At 44.5% G+C, this 19,691-nt stretch overlaps 1 protein-coding gene across 4 annotated transcripts in view; it reads right to left on the bottom strand.

Moving 5' to 3' along the window:
* ARFGEF3 (ARFGEF family member 3) overlaps positions 1–19,691 on the bottom strand; it is a 515,806-nt gene that overhangs the window by 227,934 nt on the left and 268,181 nt on the right. For all 4 annotated transcript variants that reach the window (XM_085612422.1, XM_085612423.1, XM_085612424.1 and 1 more), the window contains one exon: positions 12,665–12,831. In XM_085612422.1, coding sequence (XP_085468548.1) covers positions 12,665–12,831 — 167 coding nt within the window. The remainder of the gene's footprint in view (positions 1–12,664; positions 12,832–19,691) is intronic.

The following is a 19,691-nucleotide window of genomic DNA, read 5'->3' as shown; positions in this document are numbered from 1 at the left end:
TCAAGCACAATATAATTTATTTTCACAGGAAAGAGCCAGCCATATTGTAACAAAATTTGACAATGCTTGGTTTTCACTTTCATGTGTAAAGCATATGCTTTATTTATGGCATCTGTGGCAACTCGTTTTGGAGAGTTGGAGAATTTTTAAAGGCACTTTTTTTTAAAGCTCTTGTGTTTAGGTTTAGCTACACAATAATTATGTATTCTGCCTGCAACTGTGCCTTTTTCGGAACACATATATTACTGGACATTAAACGATTTCCTCATTTGTCCTTGCAGGCACTAGGGTCATGATTTAAATGGTGTAGCAGGAGCAGTGGAACAGGGGCCAAAAAGGTCTAGTAAACACACCGAACACCAAATATTGCTAAATTGTTCTTCTAAACAAGTAGTCACAAGTACAGCTACCTTGCAGGCACTAGGGTCATGATTTGAATGGTGCAGCAGGAGCAGTGGAACAGGGGCCAAAAAGCTCTAGTAACCACACTGAACACCAAATATTGCTAAATTGTACTTCTAAACAAGTAGTCACAAGCACCGCTACCTTGCAGGCACTAGGGTCATGATTTGAATGGTGCAGCAGTGGCACAGGGGCCAAAGGCTCTAGGATACCCACTGAACACCCATTATTGCTATATTTTAGTACTAAACAGTCAAGAGCTTTTACCTTGCAGGCATTAGATTCATGATTTGAATGGGGCAGAAGGTGCCGTGGCACAGGGTCCAAAATGTTCAGGAAACCCACTGAAAACTATTTGTTGTATTTTACTACTAAACAAGAAGTCAAAAGTGCAGTTAGTTACCTTGCAGGCACTAGGACCATAATTTGAATGGGCTAGCAGGTGCAGTGGCACAGGGGCCAAAAGATCTAGAAAACCCACTGAATACAGATTACTGCTATATTTTACTACTGTGCCCCAACTCAGAACCAGCTCTGGGTGATATTTCCCTGCTCCCTACTGACCGTCTGCCATCCCAGTACTCCCTGCGGCGCAGTGCGGGCGCTGCCTCCTCCACCACTGCCGATGCACTTCCTGACCCTTCCTCTATCCCCTCACAGGCTTCCTCCCACGCATGCTTCCACTTCTCACCTAGTACACTGGCACACCTTAAATGTGTAAAGATCACCTTTTTTCACAGGATGCGCAGCTTTTATAAAAAGCACTATAAGGTCTAGGAAGTGTTTCAGCGCTTTCTGAGAGCACAAGTTATATTGCACAGACACTTTTTAGGTCTCGCCTGGCGAACGCAGCGCCAAGCGCTGTCATCAGCAAGATCTATTGTTGCTGATATGCCTCGGAAGTGGGACAGGAGATGAGCACGCGTAGGCTTTTGGCGGATTGGTGCCTGTGTACGCGCTTGTGAAGACGCGCTTGGAATGATGTGTACAGCCACGCGGGGTGTACATCTCCTGTCCCCCTTCCGTCCTCAGAAGCCTCATGCACTTTCACTTTCCATTCCCCCCGTCGGCTCCACGGAGACAGCTTGTTTTATCATGTCTGCCTTCATTTCAGTCTATCCTCTCGTTGTCGGAGCTCTAGATTACCCTCAACAATCATCTCATCCACAGCGCTCTTAATTATACATATTGACACACCCCCCAACACATTCTGCCAGAACACATGACCAACAAACCTTTTACTCCTCTTTCACTCGCACTCCGCCACTAAGCTACTTAAAACACCTGCTGCTCCAAAGTGCCTGTCCTCTCATCCACAAACACCTCTGATCCTCCCACACGGCCATCGTAGATTCCTACTTCCCGACAACCCATGACTTCCGTCCCCCTTCACTTACCCTCCATATAGTGCTTCCCTGTGCCGCTGCAATCACAGAGCAGTGTATCTTGGCCTTTCACCTTTGGAACAGAAGCTCGTGTCTTCGCCCTTCAGTGCCGTTACCTCTTTGCATTACACCTCGGCTTGGAACAGAAACCAGACCACGCCTACGCCGGTCAGTGTCAGGCGCTGATCCTGGGTGCAGAGGACGCTACTCAACTAGTCGCCATCTTGGCAGAGAAAGGAGCCTCGTGTCAGCAGCCAATAGGATTGTACGTCACCTAATAGTTGCGGGCCCCGACTGCTTCCACAGCTGTGCAGTGTAAGACGCGCTGTGAACTTCTCGCGCCGTGATTAGTTGAGAACTTGTTCATTTATGTATCTGAGTGAATTATGACCGCTTGTTCCTTCCGCCAATTCCTCAGGTGCTTATACAGAGGTGTGCATCGACTATTCGCTCGTCATTGTTACCTGCAACGTACCCCACGTGCTCACTTATAGCACAAGTGACACGTCCCTGCGCTGCCCGAATGATGCTACTGTCACCGCTGCGCCCACTCTGGTACAGAGCGTCCAATCGGTGCTTCAAATACAAGGTTAGGTGAGCCCTCCGAGGGGCCAGGACGAGACACAGTGATGTTTATTACTTTACACGAGTGAGAAACGACAGTACAAATACACAAAATATTTCCCATACAGCTCATTCTATAATGGTTTTCATGGCCAGAGCAAACCGGGTATGGCTCACTGTGCACTGAGTATACACACCCACCCTATAAAGCTATATGTGGAAACCAATGGCCTTTACCCCCTATTTAATGTCACCACAACAGTGTCTCATCTGTCGGAGGAAAACAACCAATCAGATTTGCAGCACTCCGCCACACACCTGTGCTCACATCTTGCACTTGTGCACTCTTTCCCCTCCTCCCTCATCTCTTGCTCGGAGGAAGTCTCCTCTCGAGTGAGTTCCACCCTGTGTCCTCCTTCAAGCGGTTCCACGTAAAACTTCGTCCCGGGGGGCTGCTGCTGGCCACCTAGGACATGCCGGGGGATGCCGGGGCTGAGGCAGGGGGCGAGGGGCTGCCAGAGAGCGGTGAGGAGGAGGATTTCTTCCAGAAGCCCCTCTCTTGGTGGTGCTGCTGCTGCTGGTGGTGGTGGTGCTGCTGCTGCTAGTGGTGGTGGTGGTGGTGCTGCTGCTGCTGGTGGTGGTGCTGCTGCTGGTGGTGGTGGTGGTGGTGCTGCTGTTGCTGCTTATGGTGGTGGTGCTGCTGCTGGTGGTGGTGCACAATGAAAATAAGAATGAAAACAACATCGCGCGAACCGCGCATTTGTGAAGTCTGTGCCATTAACTATATTTAAGCGAGGTCTCACACGCAAACAAATATAATTAAATAAATAAATAAAACAAGCATTTGCAATGCAATAGGTCACGCAGTTACGCAAGTTTAAGCTATTGACATTGCAAATAACAATACCTTTTATTTTTGCTTTCTTTTAAAAAACCTAAATAAAAGGCATTGTTACTTACAATGCCAATAGCTTAAACTCGCGTAACTGCGAGACCTATTGCATTGCAAATGCTTGTTTATACCACTCAGGAGATTACATGATTTGGTCAGGATCACAGGATGTCGCGCAGACGCAGAGACTCGACCCCCGTTCCCCAAGCCGGCAGCTCCTTCTGTTATTTGACATCTTTATTATAGTCACCTGCAACATGTACAAAACATATTGACAAAGACAATAGATTTCGCATAGTCGAAACCTATTGGCTTTGCGCATACTTGTTCTATATTGTTATATATAATACGATCTTGAAATACATACCTTCAGGATGTGCGCTGTATGAAATATGTTACACGTTTGTTGCAGAATGTCTTTAAAAATGAAGGTGGCCCAAAAGCTAATTATGTAGGACACTCTAGTTACTGGCTTTCTTTCACGTCGATTAACTTGTAAATAAATGCCTGCCTGTTTTGAACCGGAGGCCACATGCAAAAGTCAGGAGTGCACTTGCAGCCCCCAGACTACAGGGATGTTCTAGTATAGATTATACAGTAGTGCTGGCTTCAGTGCATAGCTGCAAGTTAAAAAATAAAACGCTGTAACGCAGTCCACACTGGCTTTGTCAAAGATTTATTTTTTTATTTTCAGCCACTTGCAACATGGCTAAAAATCATTGGCAAAGCCGACAGATCTCGCATAGGCAATACCTATTGGTTTTACCAATGCTTGTTCCTTAAGGACCACCTCTGTGATGCCCATATCCATGTTGGCAGTGGGGACACTGGAGGAAGGTGAGGAAGTGAAGAAGTGGTCAGGTGATTGTCTGAATATTTGCACCACCGTGGATTAGAACCAAAGGAACCATCATGATCCATTTTCAAGATAAAAGAAAAACAGACACACGTCTTCCCACCGGAGTGGAGTGGTCTACAAACGCAGGGTGATACCCAGATTTGCTCCTTAGGCTCAATATTGATGGGGGAATATAAGGAGGCCCTGTGAGGACAGATGATAGTCACTCATTTCCCCACTGTAATAATTAGAAAAAGGACAACCCCTAAATCAACTGGGCAATCCAGATCTAGATTTTAAAAAATCCAGTAACAGAATTTGACATAATACATGGCCACTATAAAAACTGAGGTAGAGTACATTCATAAATCTACCCACGGAAAAGATTTACCATAAGTTATAGTAAATTATTTTCAAAACAGAGTCACTACCATAACTATAATTATCAAATACATATGTATTTAAAATGGCACAAGCTGAATTATAGCTCAAACATAATATGAAAGAAGTGAGGGAAAGAGACATGTCAGCTTCTTAGTGAAAGTATAAACAAGCTGGAGTATACTACAATTACTTTTAACCAAAGAAGAATGGATGTTGTTGATTCACAAAGATTCAATTACAACTGCAACCAAAAACTGTAAATGTTTTAATACTTATTGATCTAACGATGTGGACCATCATCAATACAATGCAATATATGAAATACACCCACAATCATGAAAGTACAATAAAAATACAGCAAACAATCTTTCTATGCATCATCTTAATATGTAATTGAAATTCAGGTAAAAAGTAAAAAGCCTTTCCCTCACACAGCAGAGAAGGAAAGGGTCTAAAAATTCTCGTGTCCATGTCGGAGGAACATACTCCTGTAACTAAAACAAATTCCATGGTCTCTGTCACAAAAGGAGACACAGAAGTGCAATCAGGTGCATTCAAGAATATATTACTTTCGGCCAAGAATTTTTTGAAAGAAATTAACTAAAAAGAAATATTATTTCCTATGGATATATTTATAATAACTGGAGTTCATCAATTGGAAAAACAACAAAATAATGGAAGGAATGCTTGAATTAATCCCAGCCACTGTTGATTGCTACGGTCGCATTCCAGAACGTTGTTTTTCACCCACTATAGCACTCTAGACAGAGACCAGCCACATGCAAAACAGTCACAGTCCTGCTCCCATAGGAACACTCCAGAACCAACTGCTTGGCCAGGTATCTTCAAGATGGAAACAAAAGCAAACACAGACCAGTGTCAGCCTTATTAGGTTTCATAATTGAGCTCTAGCTTAAGACACCGAGCACAGGATCCAGGTCTGGGTGGAAAGGTTTTGGAGGTGTGGCCCTAAATAGGACGGCACTTCTGACGCCATTCTTTCTGGAGGTGGGTCTGCTAACCAGTATTATTTGGCTGACATTACTGACTGTATATTCAAGTGAGGAGAAGACACGTTGGCTCAGTGGCAAGCCCGCACCCTCTCTAGGTGGGCCCGTTCCAGAGGTCAGGTCACTCCTCCTTCACCTATGAAGCCTTCGATCCTACTCTTTTGAGGCGGAGACTTTCTACAAGATCCTGAATTAGGTTTTTATTTACTTTTGGGGTAGATCCCTTTTTATCCGACCACCACAACCGAGATATATATATATAGATCTACCCACGGTCCTGAAGAAGTGTCGCTCAACCTTGGAGCAGTGAAGACACGAAACATGTTGACCTCAGACAACTAAAGGCCACCCAGATATTCTCATGGGGCTTGTCTTTGCTTCCTTCTGTTTGAGGCATATGGCTGTGCCATCCAACAGTGCATGGATAAAATCAATCCTACTAATGCAGTTTTTCCAAACGTTGTGGTCTGAGACTGTCACTATGCCACAGTGCTTAATTTGAGCCGGTGGTTGCCGGTAGTGGCCACTGTCGCTCATTTTTAGCATCTGGCACGTATTTTTCTTGATCGTCCTTTCCGGAGAGCTAGAGGGAGAAAAACAAACGGGAAAGAAGGAGGAAGGGAAAGACGGTAAACCCATCTCAGAGGGACATAGCAGTGGTTAGCTTTAGCCTAGAGTGAGATAAAGAGGTGTCTGGTAGTGGATTAAAGAGGCAGGAGGTAGATCAAAGACTATGCAGCTTGCTGGTATTTAATAGCGAATGACCCAGGCTGTTGGCCAAAGCTTTGGGCATCGGCATTCATTCTGTTAGAAAATGAAGCATTGCTGTGCCATAAGGTGTGATACAAAGAGAAAGAATGGGGACGGCTCTGGCCAATGGGAGAGCACCACCGAATAACCCTGACGGAGGCTCCTGGACAGTGTGTTATTTTCAGACTAGTGCCTTCGATGTGAGAGGCTCCACAGTCATCCTGGAAATGGGATCTTGAAATGAAACCACATTGATAAGGAAGACTAGGAAGTTTCTCAGTCAATCCTGTGGTACTTGAAGCTGAGGTAGGTCCAATAGATCCATGAGGATAAAAAGTGAACCCAGATCCATATCTAACCTTGGCTTTGAGGGCAGCCTTTAGTCTAAGGGGGGAGTGGGGGGCTCATTGTAACCACAGCTGGTTGATTCAAATATCAGTCACAGGAAAAACACTGGCAAGTGCTGACATGGAAGACAGGTGGATAAGCATGGATTCCCTCAGGTGGTTCTTTCTTGACAAGGACAGAACATTTATTTTAATGCACAGGACAATCCATAGTGACAAGGCGCCCTTCTGGATCACACTGGCCTTTTTGCTGCCTACATACGGAACCAAGAGGTGGCCGTCAGTACTAATCTCCCAAGTTTGGTACTTACTCAGAGCACTACGAGGATCTAGCCAATGTTGTAACTACTCCTCCTTGGTGGGAAGGTGGTAAAGCTGTGCTTCATTTGAGATGGTGGTTGCGGGGGGCCCACTAGCACTCATTTTGGGTAACAGCGCTTATGTTTCCTCAACAGACTCTGATCCAGAGCAAGAGGCAAAAAAAAGAAAAATGGGGAAAGGAGGAGTAAGAGAAAGTAGGCAAAACGTGGACAATGGGAGAAAGAAGAGGTGAAAAAGAACCTGTAAGATTGAGATAAAGAAGTCTAGTGGGGAATTAACAGATTTTGATGTGGAATCAAGACTAGTAAGCCTTAGGGCCTGATTACTAGTCTGGCGGTCCGAGGACCGCCAGACTTGCGGGACCACGGCAGTCCAGCAACCGCCGCACTGGCGGTTCGACTGCCGTATTACAACTTTGGAAGTTGGACCACCATAGTACCGTCGCAACCGCCAGGTCTCACAATATGCTGGTGGTGCTGATGCGACACAGCCACGCATATTACGAGTTTCTGGACCGCAGCAGTGTCATGGAGGTTCTTCTGCCGTGAAAATTCTGGCAGTTATGAAACTAAGGGGGCCTTACAGGGCCCTCTCGTGCCCCATTCATGTGGATGCATGCAGGGTGTGCATGCAACCCCAGTTCCAGCATTAGCATGGACTTCACAGTCCATGCCATGCTGGAACACGCTGTGGCGGTCCTGCAGTCATGCCTTTTCAAAGCATACATAGGTGCCTTTGAAAGGCATCGCTACATAACCACCACGCCGCCCGCCAGACCACGAATAACTCGTAATCTGACAGGTGGATGGCGGCCCTGTCTTGTGGTCCTGGAGTGGGTGGTGCCTTGGCAGCCCGCTCCAGGACCACCACACTCGGTAATGGGCCCTTAGTGTTTAGCACGCCGACCTTTAATAGTGCCAGATGTGAGATTCTGAACAAAACCTTGGGCCCTGCCACTTACTCTTTTACAAATTAAGCACAGAATGAAGGGAAGAAAGCAGCAAGCATAATGATTACTCCAGATGGAGAGGAGGGGCACCACTTTAAGCAGGAAAGTCACTTAAGTTCTCAAGACCTATTTGTGTGGATAGGTGCATGTGAACAGCGGATGGACGCAACTAGCTGAAGTGATTGCTGCAAGAAAAAACATTTGAAATGTCAACAACCCCAACTAAAAACTAGGCAGGGGATCAAAAAAAAAGTCAGAACAAGACTCAGATACCATAGGGGCATCACAGGGGGTGCATGTGACAACACATAGCCCAATGGCTCCTTGAGTTAAAAATTCAAGGAGACCTGAAGACGTGAACAAGGAGGCTGGAGGGGAATACAAGCAAATGCTGCAGGAACAGCAATGTAGCTTTGACATTGCTCACAGCACAACCCTGCTGGGCTAGAGAAAGGGCAAACTGCAAAACATTAGACAGACGAGCCTTCAGTAGGTCCACATCCTGCTCTGTACATCATGCAACACAGCAGATCCACCTTCCTCAATAGGCAGATTTTAGGGTGGGACAACAAGCTGACAACCTGATATTGACCGAATCCAAATGCAAATGAAAGAACTTCAGGTGTCTGCGCTTAATCTCCTAACATGAAGTTGGCACCTCTGGAGGTTGTGGTACAGAAGCTGCCCATTCTAATGGGAGAAAAGGTCTGCTTCTGACTGTAAACAAACTTCATGAGGTTGGGCGTCATTCGACTGCCTTACGATGGTTTGGTTCTTTCTTGAATAATATGACTCAGTCAGTCCATTTGGGCACTAAATGATCTTCTCCCCGTAGATCCAACTGCGGGGGGCCACAGGGCTCGTCGCTGAGCCCAACATTTTTTAATGTGTATGCTGCAGCCCTTGCTAAGCTGGTGTGCAAGTGGGGCTTTAAAATCTGTTGCTTAGGTGAGCAACGTGTACAAATCTGACAAAACCTTCCTGGCGGCCTCAAGGAGTTAGCCAGTGGGATGAGGACTCATTGTCTGAAGCTGAACATTGAAAAAACAGAGAGTCTGCTTTTTGGAGGTGCCCACAATATTTGGGATCCATTATGGTGGTGAGGCTCCTTGGGACCTGCCAAAAGGCAAAATAAGTGGTAAGAAATCTGGGGCTCTTGATTGATGAGTCCTTAGCAATGTATGAGCAAGTTATTGCTACATGTGGCAAATATTATGGGCTGTTGAAACCTCTTAAGAAACTGTTCCCCTGGATTCCAGTCAATTGGCGTAGAACCATAGTCCAAGCCCTTGTGGTAAGTAGATTGAACCAGGGTAATGCCCTCCACTTTGAGAAGCCGGACCATCTTTTTTCCCGCCTGCAGGTTATTCAGAACATGGCTGCTAAACTCATATGCAACCGAGACAGGTACAGCTCCGCATATGCCTGCTTAAAACCCTGCACTGGCTACCTATCAGTTTAAGGGCTAAATTCAAACTTCTGTGCCATGCACATATGGCCCGCCACAACACAAGTCATGTGATCCTTCGATCTAAAATTGAGTTTTATAACCCCACAAGAAGTCTGAGATCCGCTAATCTTGCCTTTGCTAAAACTAAACAGGTGAAAAAAGCAAGGGCGCGGGCTGCTCTTTCACACATTTAGCTGCAGCACACTGGAATCTACTGCCACTATATCTTCGCTGTACTAATGACTATCTTGGATAAGAAAGAAGCTCATAATATGGTTCTTTCCAAAATAAATGTCTATTCTATTTCTTACTCACACAGTACTTCTACCTATGTTACATGGCTTGCAATAGCACCGTGATATCCCCTTTGGGATAAGTGTCACGCTTTATAAAAACCGAAAATAAAATAAATAAAACGGTGGAAAATTGTAGTGAAGTGAACAATTCCACCTCAACCAAAAAGCATATGCCAGGTCTTCCGGCAACAATTACTGGAGATGTTGCCCTAATAGCAGTACACAGTCACAGGAGTGACAAAGAGGTCCACCTAATGGGTGTGTCCACAGTGCAAGGATGTTCTGGACCACATTCAGATGAAAAAGACACTCCTGGGGCATCATGAACCCGAATCAGGCTGTCAGTCCTGGTGTTCAGAGAGCCTGCCAGATGGCTGGCGACTAGCCAGATCCCATGTGCATGTCCCCAAGCTCAGAGTCTCAGAGCTCATGCTAGAGAAAATGAGACCACATGCCCACCTACTTGTGGACATACCACATCAAGGTCATACTGTCTTCAAATATGTGGACAGCCTGGACATGAAGGAAGGGCAGGAAGGCTTTGGGATATCAGATGAAGTGCCAGCAACTCAAGCAGGTTGATATGCTGGATCTACTGCTCTGGAATCCAAAGGTTTCTGATCTCCAATTCCTCAAGATGCGCACTCCACCGCAACGTGTAGGCATCCGTCACTACCATGGTCACTGCTGGTTGAGGGCAAAAGGACATCCTTGTGGTAGGTGTTCTTCTACCGACCAACAGTGCAAGTCTATCCTAGTGTTTGGGGAAGAGCTGAAGATGTTCGCCAGGTGTCACCGATGGCGGAACAATTGCTGATAAAGGCACCACTGGAGAGCCTTATGTGCTAGTGTGCATGCATGTCCAGTAGAATAAAGGAAGCCAGCAGAACTAGCAAGCAAAAAAAATCACTTGCAGTGGGTAGAACCTACTGCGACTAGTGGGTACCTCCTGTGTCAGTGCAGGTTTAGTATGTGAAAGTACGCATCCTGCAAATCGACTGACACCATCAAGTCTTCTGCTACCAGCACCAAAAGCATCTAAGCCAGGACAGCATCCCGAACTTCTTGCAAACATAAAAGTTCAAGCTCAAGGTCTAGGATTGGATGAAGACTGCCATCCTTCTTGGCAACCAGAAAGCACTGTTAGTAGCTAGGGAGGGTGGTACCTGAAGAGTTGTTTGTTGTAGGGGAAGGGCTTACTCCCTTTCTATGATCGGTAAGACCCAGTGGTCTGAAGTGATGGACTCTAAAGCCTGCAAGAACAAAGACACTCTCCCTCTTACAGGCTGCGCACAGTCTTATAAGTAGAAGTTAAAGGAACTGCTTGATCTGTCTGACGTTTCCTTTGTCTTTCTCCCCTCATACTGCCGGATGTGCTGGGTGGGTTGACAGTGGCAAAAATAAATCCCCTGGATAAGCCCCAAAACTTCTGAAATGGCCTGTAGTCTTGGGCTGGGGATTGAAACACCAAGGGCAGGGTATGAGCCCTTCCTGACTTGACTCTCTCCAAAGCAGAGTAAGCTTTGTCTCAAAACAGGCGATCCCCATGAAAGGGCATGTCCATGAGAACCACCTGCACATCACCGTAGGAGCCGGTGCACCTCAGCCATTGGTGCCTCCCCAGGGCTATGAAAAGACAAATAGCGCAGCCTCCCCCAATTTAGTTAGGAGGCGTCCTGCCCATCAGTCACCACTCCAGCAAAATGGTCCTTTAGGTGATCTAATAAACTCTACATCATCATATTCACCATTTCCCACAAGACCAAGGTATACCTGGCGAGCACACATGTGGAGTTCATAGATATCAGCGCTGGGCTGCTGGCAGAGAAAACTTTTTTTCCCTTCTGCCTCCCATTTCTTGGATTTCCTGTCCTCAAGAGCTGTAAGGATCGCACTTGGGTTCTCCTTGGTGCAAGACGAGGCCTGCACCACCACGCTTTCAGGCAACAGATGGGCTGAGAGGAAGGCAGGATCTACTGGGCCGGCACAGTACCACCTGGCAATCAGCCGGTTGAAGAAAAGGTGGGCTTGTCCCAAATTACCCAGTTGGGGTCGAGCATGGCATCATTAAAAGGAAGCAATGGCTCTGATGCTACTGAAGCAAGCTTCAAGACCTCTGTCAGTATATTAGATCTGCCCACCACTGTAGTGAGGGGCAATTCCAACACTTACACTGCATTTCTTAGCAAAGTAAACAGGAACAGGTAATGGGCCCAGAACTGGAGCCGGCACTGACCCTACAGCACAAAGGGCAGCCGGCAGCGTGCCAAGGACAGGCACAGACCAGGAGCCAGCGCTGGTAACGCTGCCCAGAGTGGCTCCTCTGGCAGAGTCAACAAGCTCTGGCCGCGAGGAGGCCCCCACTGTAGGCAGACCTACAAAGAGACCTACTTCAGGACCTCAAGGAGAGTCATGGTTCCTTCTTCTTCTCTTCTTGTGCTTCAATCATTTCTCTTTGGATAGCTAGGATGACAGGTGACTTTAAGACCAGCCTTAACCATGACCAGCGTTGTGTCATAAAGAGTTTAACCTTGCCCTCCTTGATGGACTTGGCATGCATGACGTCACATTTGTCACCTGAGTCATGCTTCCGCCTCAGGCCCCACAGGCTGACATCCTGAGGGTGTTCTATGCAGACTTTGGTTTTCCATGGCAGGAGTGGCAAGGCTTGAATCCTGATTTCTCGGGGGAGACATGTCTCAAAAACGCACAACAGCAATTTTTTTGGGGAAAAAAATCACATGGGAAAAACATAGAGAAACTCTGGATCCATGTGACAGAGAGCAGAAAAAGGGAACTGACATCCGTGTGCTAGGGTGGTGCTATATGGCTCCAGTGACTTCATATGGCAAACATTTCTGGATCCAGTCTGATGCCTGGTGATGTTCAAAAGAAGAGGAATCTGAGGGAGAATTATGCATCAGAAGAAAATAGACAAATATTTGGATAGAAACAAGATACATTTTTAATTTGGACTTCTCATGTGTGGGCACACCTTTTTTGTAAATATATCCAAACTAAAATAAACAAGCCTCTTTCCTGTATCTACTAAAGACAAGTAATGTTGATCATTTACCAAAGTCACCGGTGCCAGGGAAGGTTTCTTCTTGTAGTAGTCATAGTTGGAGAGCTTCAAATTTAGAAGAAGTGTGTGATAAGAAACCATGTAGAGGCTATCTGCATTTAGAAGCGTCTGGAAACTAATGTTGCTGTTCCCTTCAAAGCCTGGTGAGTGCATTACACCTGCAAAATATAGAAGAAAGAAATCCTTATGTACTGGTGCGCTGATATAAGGGAAACTGCAGCTCTGTCTGTGGCCAAGCTGATTGCAGTGCTTAATAAAACATTAATATGCAGTTCATTTAACTGGTCATTTAATTATTGTTATTGATAGGAAGAATACAGTTGGGCTGAACCACAAAAAACGCAAACATTTAGGTAGCTATGTACGCACATTAAAATCCGCACCATTTTAAAGGTTAAGCAATGTGTAATTCAAACCACTTTCTTAGGCAAAGGTATGACAGATGGGTCACTAGACCCCCAACTGAGGAGGACCTGGGGTACCTTTCTGTAGTCACCACAACTTTTAAACACAGTATAGGAAGGGAATGTAAGACCAGTTCGGATTGGTGGGGCCTCCACTCTCCCAAAGCCCCTCTCCAAAATGGATAAAGTAAATGTGTTATATACGCACATATATTACCCATTAATAAAACGCAAGGTGCAGAGGACGTGAGGATATACTAAATGGTAAGAAACTCATGTTCATTATCAACTTATAAACACAAGGCTTATAGCCCAGTCACAACACATATACATTTGTGCTTTATCAGCTAAATTAGTTTACAGAGTGCTAGGTTTGATACCATGTCTAAAGCCTGCATCCCAAGCTAAAGTAAAGCGGTGTTTATCAAGTTGCATGTGTACGTCACATACTCAGTTTATCAAAATAGCAAACCATCACCAAATCCATATATGCGGCCTAATATCCAATCATGATCCTGCATTAGTTATCACTATTTTAGCAGAAAGTTTGGTGGGCTGGATTCCAATGGTCCTGTTGTTCCTTGCCCTGGCTGACCATTCCCACAGAGAGGGAGAAGAGCAGCAGGCAGCACGGCCAAGGCCCTGCACTATGAAAAGCCTTATAGCAAGAGGACGCAAGCCAGCAGAAGAGCCATAGGTAAGCAATGGTGGGAGTATGGAAGTGTATGTTTTTACAATAGCGTAAGTAAACATGTGAGGATGTACACAGGAAGTGATGCAGTGCATGTGAATGTGGTCTCCGATGGTGAAGGGAAATTAGCACCCCACTACCTAATTCTTGGTCAACAAGTTTCTGCCTTTTTAATTGTCACTGAGGTCAAGAGGCTTGCATAAGACTGTGTGTGTCATTTCAGTGATCCTGGTATAGTCAACACATAAACCAACAGAACAAACAAAATCATGCAAAGACAATCACTCTGTATCTGGTGTCAGGATTTTATCCTGTACCCAAGGTCAAGAGGCCTCATCAGAGATGAGAGAGGAATATCTCCCTGTAGTCACACATGACCAGCAAGGAGAGATGCAAACAACGGGGGCATCAATCTCGTGTATAGTGACTTAATAAACCCGGTTGTTGTGCTCATCTCAATATTTAAAAAAGATCGCGCCACCATGTGGTGGACTGTCACTAGAACCGGTGCTGACAATTAAATGCCGGTGGCGAGCACTGGAAATCACCGGGACAAATTAAGCACTGCTCTCCTCTCTGATGAAGTCTCTTATCCTTGAGAACAGGGAAAAAACCTGAGACCATGAACTGAGCTATTACCTTATCATGCTCTTGTTTTGTATAGTTGGTTTTTGTGTCAACTATAAACTGATGAAAGCCTCTTGACTTTAGTGGAAATTAAAAAGGCTGAAACATGTTGAATAAGAATTATGATGGTAGAATACTAATTTCCCTTTCCCATATTTTTAATCTTGTCTGAAAAAAACCCAAATGCAATAAAGTACGACCTCGGATCCCTTTCACAAAATATTAAGTGCTACCATCTGTATGGTGTATCCTAACATGACAGAATTCATGCCCGGATGAAGAGCCCAATGATGAAGCATGCCACTAAATGTGAATGAAGTCTATTTTTTCCAAACCATAAATTGTGATTTCAATATACACTCCTATCAAACCTCCCATTTAGGGAGCTAAGTTGTACTGTTGAGTGACAATAGTTGAACTTAACCAAAGGAAACTATGACTGGGCAAGTGAGGCTGTCCAGGGGTGTATCACGGTTGTTCCTGAGCATGTCAGGCTATGCTTGGGCATATGAGGGAGTTCCTGGGTGTTTTAGTTGATAACTCAAGCATATGACAGTTGCTCCCGGGCAATGATGCTGTAAGTGCTGTTTAACCTTATGCAACTCTGTATATGAGATAGTATGTGGGTGCAGGATGAATGACCTGGGCATAGGATAGTTGAAGCTTTCCATCTGATACAGAGCGGGCAAATCAGCCTCCCAAGGGTGTTTGAGGCTCTTCCTATGATAGGACAGCAGTGCAAGCTCACATGAGGCATTACTTAGGATTGTGTGGCAGTACCTGAACTATCAGGCTATCCTTAAGCTGCATCTGAAAGCTTAAGGTTGTGCACGGGCATAAACGTCCCATTCCTGGACATATGAAGCTATAGTTGAACATGTAGAACTGTTCCTGCCACGAAATGGCAGCCATATAAAGCAGTCACTTTCCCAGGCGTATAAAGAAGCATTCCTACTGCTGTACTTTCCACACAAACAAAACGTTACTACAAAACTTACAAGCTGCTGCGCTGGTTAAGAGCGTGGGTTGGCAGTCAGTGTTTGGGACAAAGTGACAAGCTGATATTCTGAGGCAAAATGAGAACATATTCAATGTATTTTGGGCATATACTTGAATGTTTTTTCATGCTGATTTGATATCAATAATTACTAAACTTTGTAAATAATTTCCCCAGTGCTAATAGCACTTTGTTGTTGCCATCCATGTTATCAGATAACTTCTGCTGAGGCAGTTCATGACCCCCTCAACCACACTGATCTTTAAAGAAGAACCCCTTATTCAACGCTGTTCAAAACCTTTCCACATATGCCCTACTTAGACCAGGCAAGCAGCAGGTACAAACTCTAGCCCCCATGCAAAAATACTCCAAATCAGCCACTAGCCAATATAAGGAAACCATTAGGCATCACAATGTTGTGTCCTGACCCTACTCTCTGGAGGGCCCTACTGCCAGAGGTCACCATCTGAAAGTTTCTTCAGCACCAACAAGATGATCAGCATTCATGATACCACCACATCCTGGGCGAAACAGAAACACTGGTACATTTAACAGGAAAGCACTCATCTTGTCAGATGCTACCAAATACAAGATCACACAGCAAAGCCATGCCTTCGTCAAGCAAATTGTAGTCAAAAAGCAAGATGAAGCCCACTATCTCCTTCACAACAACAATCATCTTCTTCTCTCTGATACACCAAGTAGCTTTTCGAGCACAGCTCAGTGATCTAGAGCAGTACCTGCAATCAATCTTAAAACACTGTCATTATAGATACAGATAGCCTAGTTTTCACATGGCCCGCTCAGCAACTCTTACGAAGTTGCCCACAGACTTGATTTACTGTTTCTCTCAGTTCCAAGTAGTGTACCTCAACTCAATGGATCAGACACCCCCATTACATTTTTTAAGAGAGCTAACAAGCTCCACTACTGTCCTAACACTAATCACACTTTTGGGTTAGGAAACCCAACCAGGTCTTCTTCAAGTAGTTCCTTCCGATCAGTTTGCCTCTCAAATAGGGTACATCAAGCCCTGGACCTGGTGGCACTTTTGAAATGCAGTAGACCTAAACCCAGCAAACTGAGGGCCAACAAATGGCTCAAAGGCAACCACCACATTGCAAATGCGAACAACCATAACGTTTCTAGAGGAAAACCACAGACTTTTCTGATCTCACAGCCTGCCATATGCACCAAGGCCATAGGCTAGCTGATCTAAAATTCCGTGCAGCATATTTTTACAACAGTATTACTAAAGCGGACGATTCATACAAGGAACAGTTACACATTTCTAGTGAGCTCACAATACTTGCCCAGACCTGTTCGGCTCCTTGATTACACCTCTATTGTAATAAACACTCTGCTATAGTGAGAATTTTAATAATTCAACACTTCTGGGAGAAAACTGTATTCCCCTGGGCCAATTTATAAACCAACTTTATTAACCTTTACTTCTACCTACCAACCTTGTTCCGAATTCTGTGATAGCTCTCAGTTTTCACTCCAATCTCAGAATTCTACACTGCTAAAACTCTTATTGGATTTAAACACTCATATGCACCTTCACAGAAGTGACACTGGATCTCTCGGCTTGCATAACCATCCTTACTTAACTCGTAAGCATGTCTCTTCGAGAGCATTATCCCATGTAAGTACAAGGAGACTGTCATCACCCAGTCATAAAACGCCCTCTCTAGACGAGGTGTCCTATCGAACTTCAGGTCTAACTTGGGCCCACCCTGTGCAGCCAAATCACTAGAAAGTGTGGTAACATTCAGGTCTTTGTCTACTCTAACAGACTGGGCTACTCAGTGATTACAAGTCTGGCTTCCAATGTCACTGAGGTACTGAAACTACTCTCTGGGTCATCAGAGAAAAGCTGCTAGAGTCCAGAGAACAGGGCAAAGTGTGCATTGATAATAATGGATTTATCTCCGACCTTCTATACAGTTAGCCACTGTATTTTCCATCACTGCAGGACGGACTTCATGGATGTTGATGGAACGTCTCTCTAATCTTGTACATACTTAATTGCTCATTATAGTCACAAAGAGACACTATGTTCTCAAAATCAAATATAACACGTAGGGTGCCACAAGGCTCTCCCCATATGCAACCCAGATCAACACCTGGATGGTACGATTTGCACACATTGCTGATACAAGATTGGCCTCCAGGTGTATGTCAACAACACTCAGACCTCAGCGTCTTGCTGGTTGCTCTGCACACACCCAGGACATGACAAATGAAAATGCACTCTGACCAAATGCTTTTGATGTTTAAAGTCACCCTCCTAGATCTGCACTAGTTAACTGACTTTACTTCACCATTCTATTTATTCGGGGATAAACCCCATAAAACACATCTTAAAACAATTTACAGCATACATAAAAACTTAAATACTAGAGAATGTTAAAATGTACAGAACAATTAATAAGTACACAATTAAATCACCTGATAATGCTAAAAATAAGTAACCTAAAAGTCCAGTCATACATGTTTCCTGTTAACTCACACAGTATAAACAATTACTCCAGCAGGCAAGGTGTCAGTGCATATTATTTTTAAGGCTGGAATGAAGTTTCTAAAACCCAAAGGGCAACATAATTGGAGTATCCATCTCTTTCGAGAAGGGTAATAGGCAGAACAGATGAATAGTACATGGGGAATCGCTTCTATGACCCACTCGTGGCACATTGAACAACTTTACTGGGCGAGGATGATATATCCCACTTGCACGTAAAACTCATATTTCCTAAAATACCAATTGACTTTACTTAATGCCCTTGACCCTGACCCTTAGAATGCATGGCTGTATCTTTAGGAAAACCATACATGCCAACTTGTATTTTGTGTAATAAGTGACAGAGATCACAGACTTCTTTTTACCATACAGGACCTTCCCCACCTACAGCTGCACCACACGATTTTATTACTAATTGCAGTTGTCACACCCAGACTCACTTTATCCAGCTATGCAAGGCTCTGGGCTACAAACCTCAACACCTAGCAGCAAGCCACAACTATGACACCCTTATCATACTTGGTTTAAATATATTGGGCCATATCACTGAGTCCCCCAGACAAAATAATGTGCTGACATCAACATCCTGCTCCTAACCCACAAACCATTTTGAGGCCACACACACAGACCACATGGCTAAAATCAGACTGCCAAAGCCGAATGTCTGTCTGCCATCCAGAGTAAATCCCTTTTGGTGGCAGATCCCTAAGCTTACAAAGGCCATCCCTTTTGATCTCACTCATAATACTCACAGAATTTTCTGAAGTTCTGAAAAACAAGAAGACCCATCTATTCCACTTTGCAAGTAGATCTTATAACCACTCGGCATATGGATCCTAAATCTCCATAACTTGAACATACGCTTTGCTATGTGACAATGAAACTTGAGGGCCTGACATAAGGAGAGCTGTGAAAACTTTCAATTTCCTATTCTGTCCCTCCAAGCAGATTCAAGTCTTACAATACAGTTGAGAATCTACTTGGACAAGAAGAATTGAAAAGGAAATGGGAGGCCAGAGTAAAAGAAGATGATTTTATAAATGTCGAACTATTACAATAGATCATAAGAAACTGCATGCCCAGATATCCAAACTAACAGCTAACTTCTTTGGAAAACAGCGATATAAACATTGTTTTGCCAAAGTTTTTTTTTTTTAAAGTGCTTGGGAGGGACTGCCACAAGAGTCAGTGTCAGTTAGCAGATCCCAAATTATTTTGAATTTTCATTAGTTCCCCTTCAAAACTGTCTTTAAAATGTAATGCCATATAGACAATTTCTTTGAATGATTGTCTGTTAGGAAGCAAGCTTTGGGCCCATTTTTCTAAAAACTTTTTGAGGTAGGAAACCTTTGGAAAAATCTTCAGACATGCCCACTTCCCTCAATGTGGTACGGTTCGTGCATACGACTTACCTGACTGAAAACTCATAGGCACCAGAGGATATCAGCACTTAAAATTATCAATTACATTTTAGCTTACAAACCAGAGTATGAAGACCTATTGTGAGTTCTGCATACATTTATGTTTTTGATCTTACATTGTTCAGATACTTATACGATAGTCAATGGTTAATAGCCAGGACGGTGATGGTACCGTCACTTACCACTGGTCTCCCAGGGACTCAAACATTACTGTAGGTCAATTATATATATATAATTACTGCTGTTTTACTCATGACACTTCAAGGGCAACCTGCTTGAGCAGTCAAGGAGTTGATCAGAGGTTAGGAACTCGAGAACAAACACAGTAATCACACCCTATAAAATGAATTTACA

The sequence above is a fragment of the Triturus cristatus genome, chromosome 6, assembly GCF_964204655.1.
Source record: "Triturus cristatus chromosome 6, aTriCri1.1, whole genome shotgun sequence".
NCBI lineage: Eukaryota > Metazoa > Chordata > Amphibia > Caudata > Salamandridae > Triturus > Triturus cristatus.
Note: the sequence above shows the minus strand (reverse complement) of the source record. Positions and strands in the feature narration are given on the sequence as shown.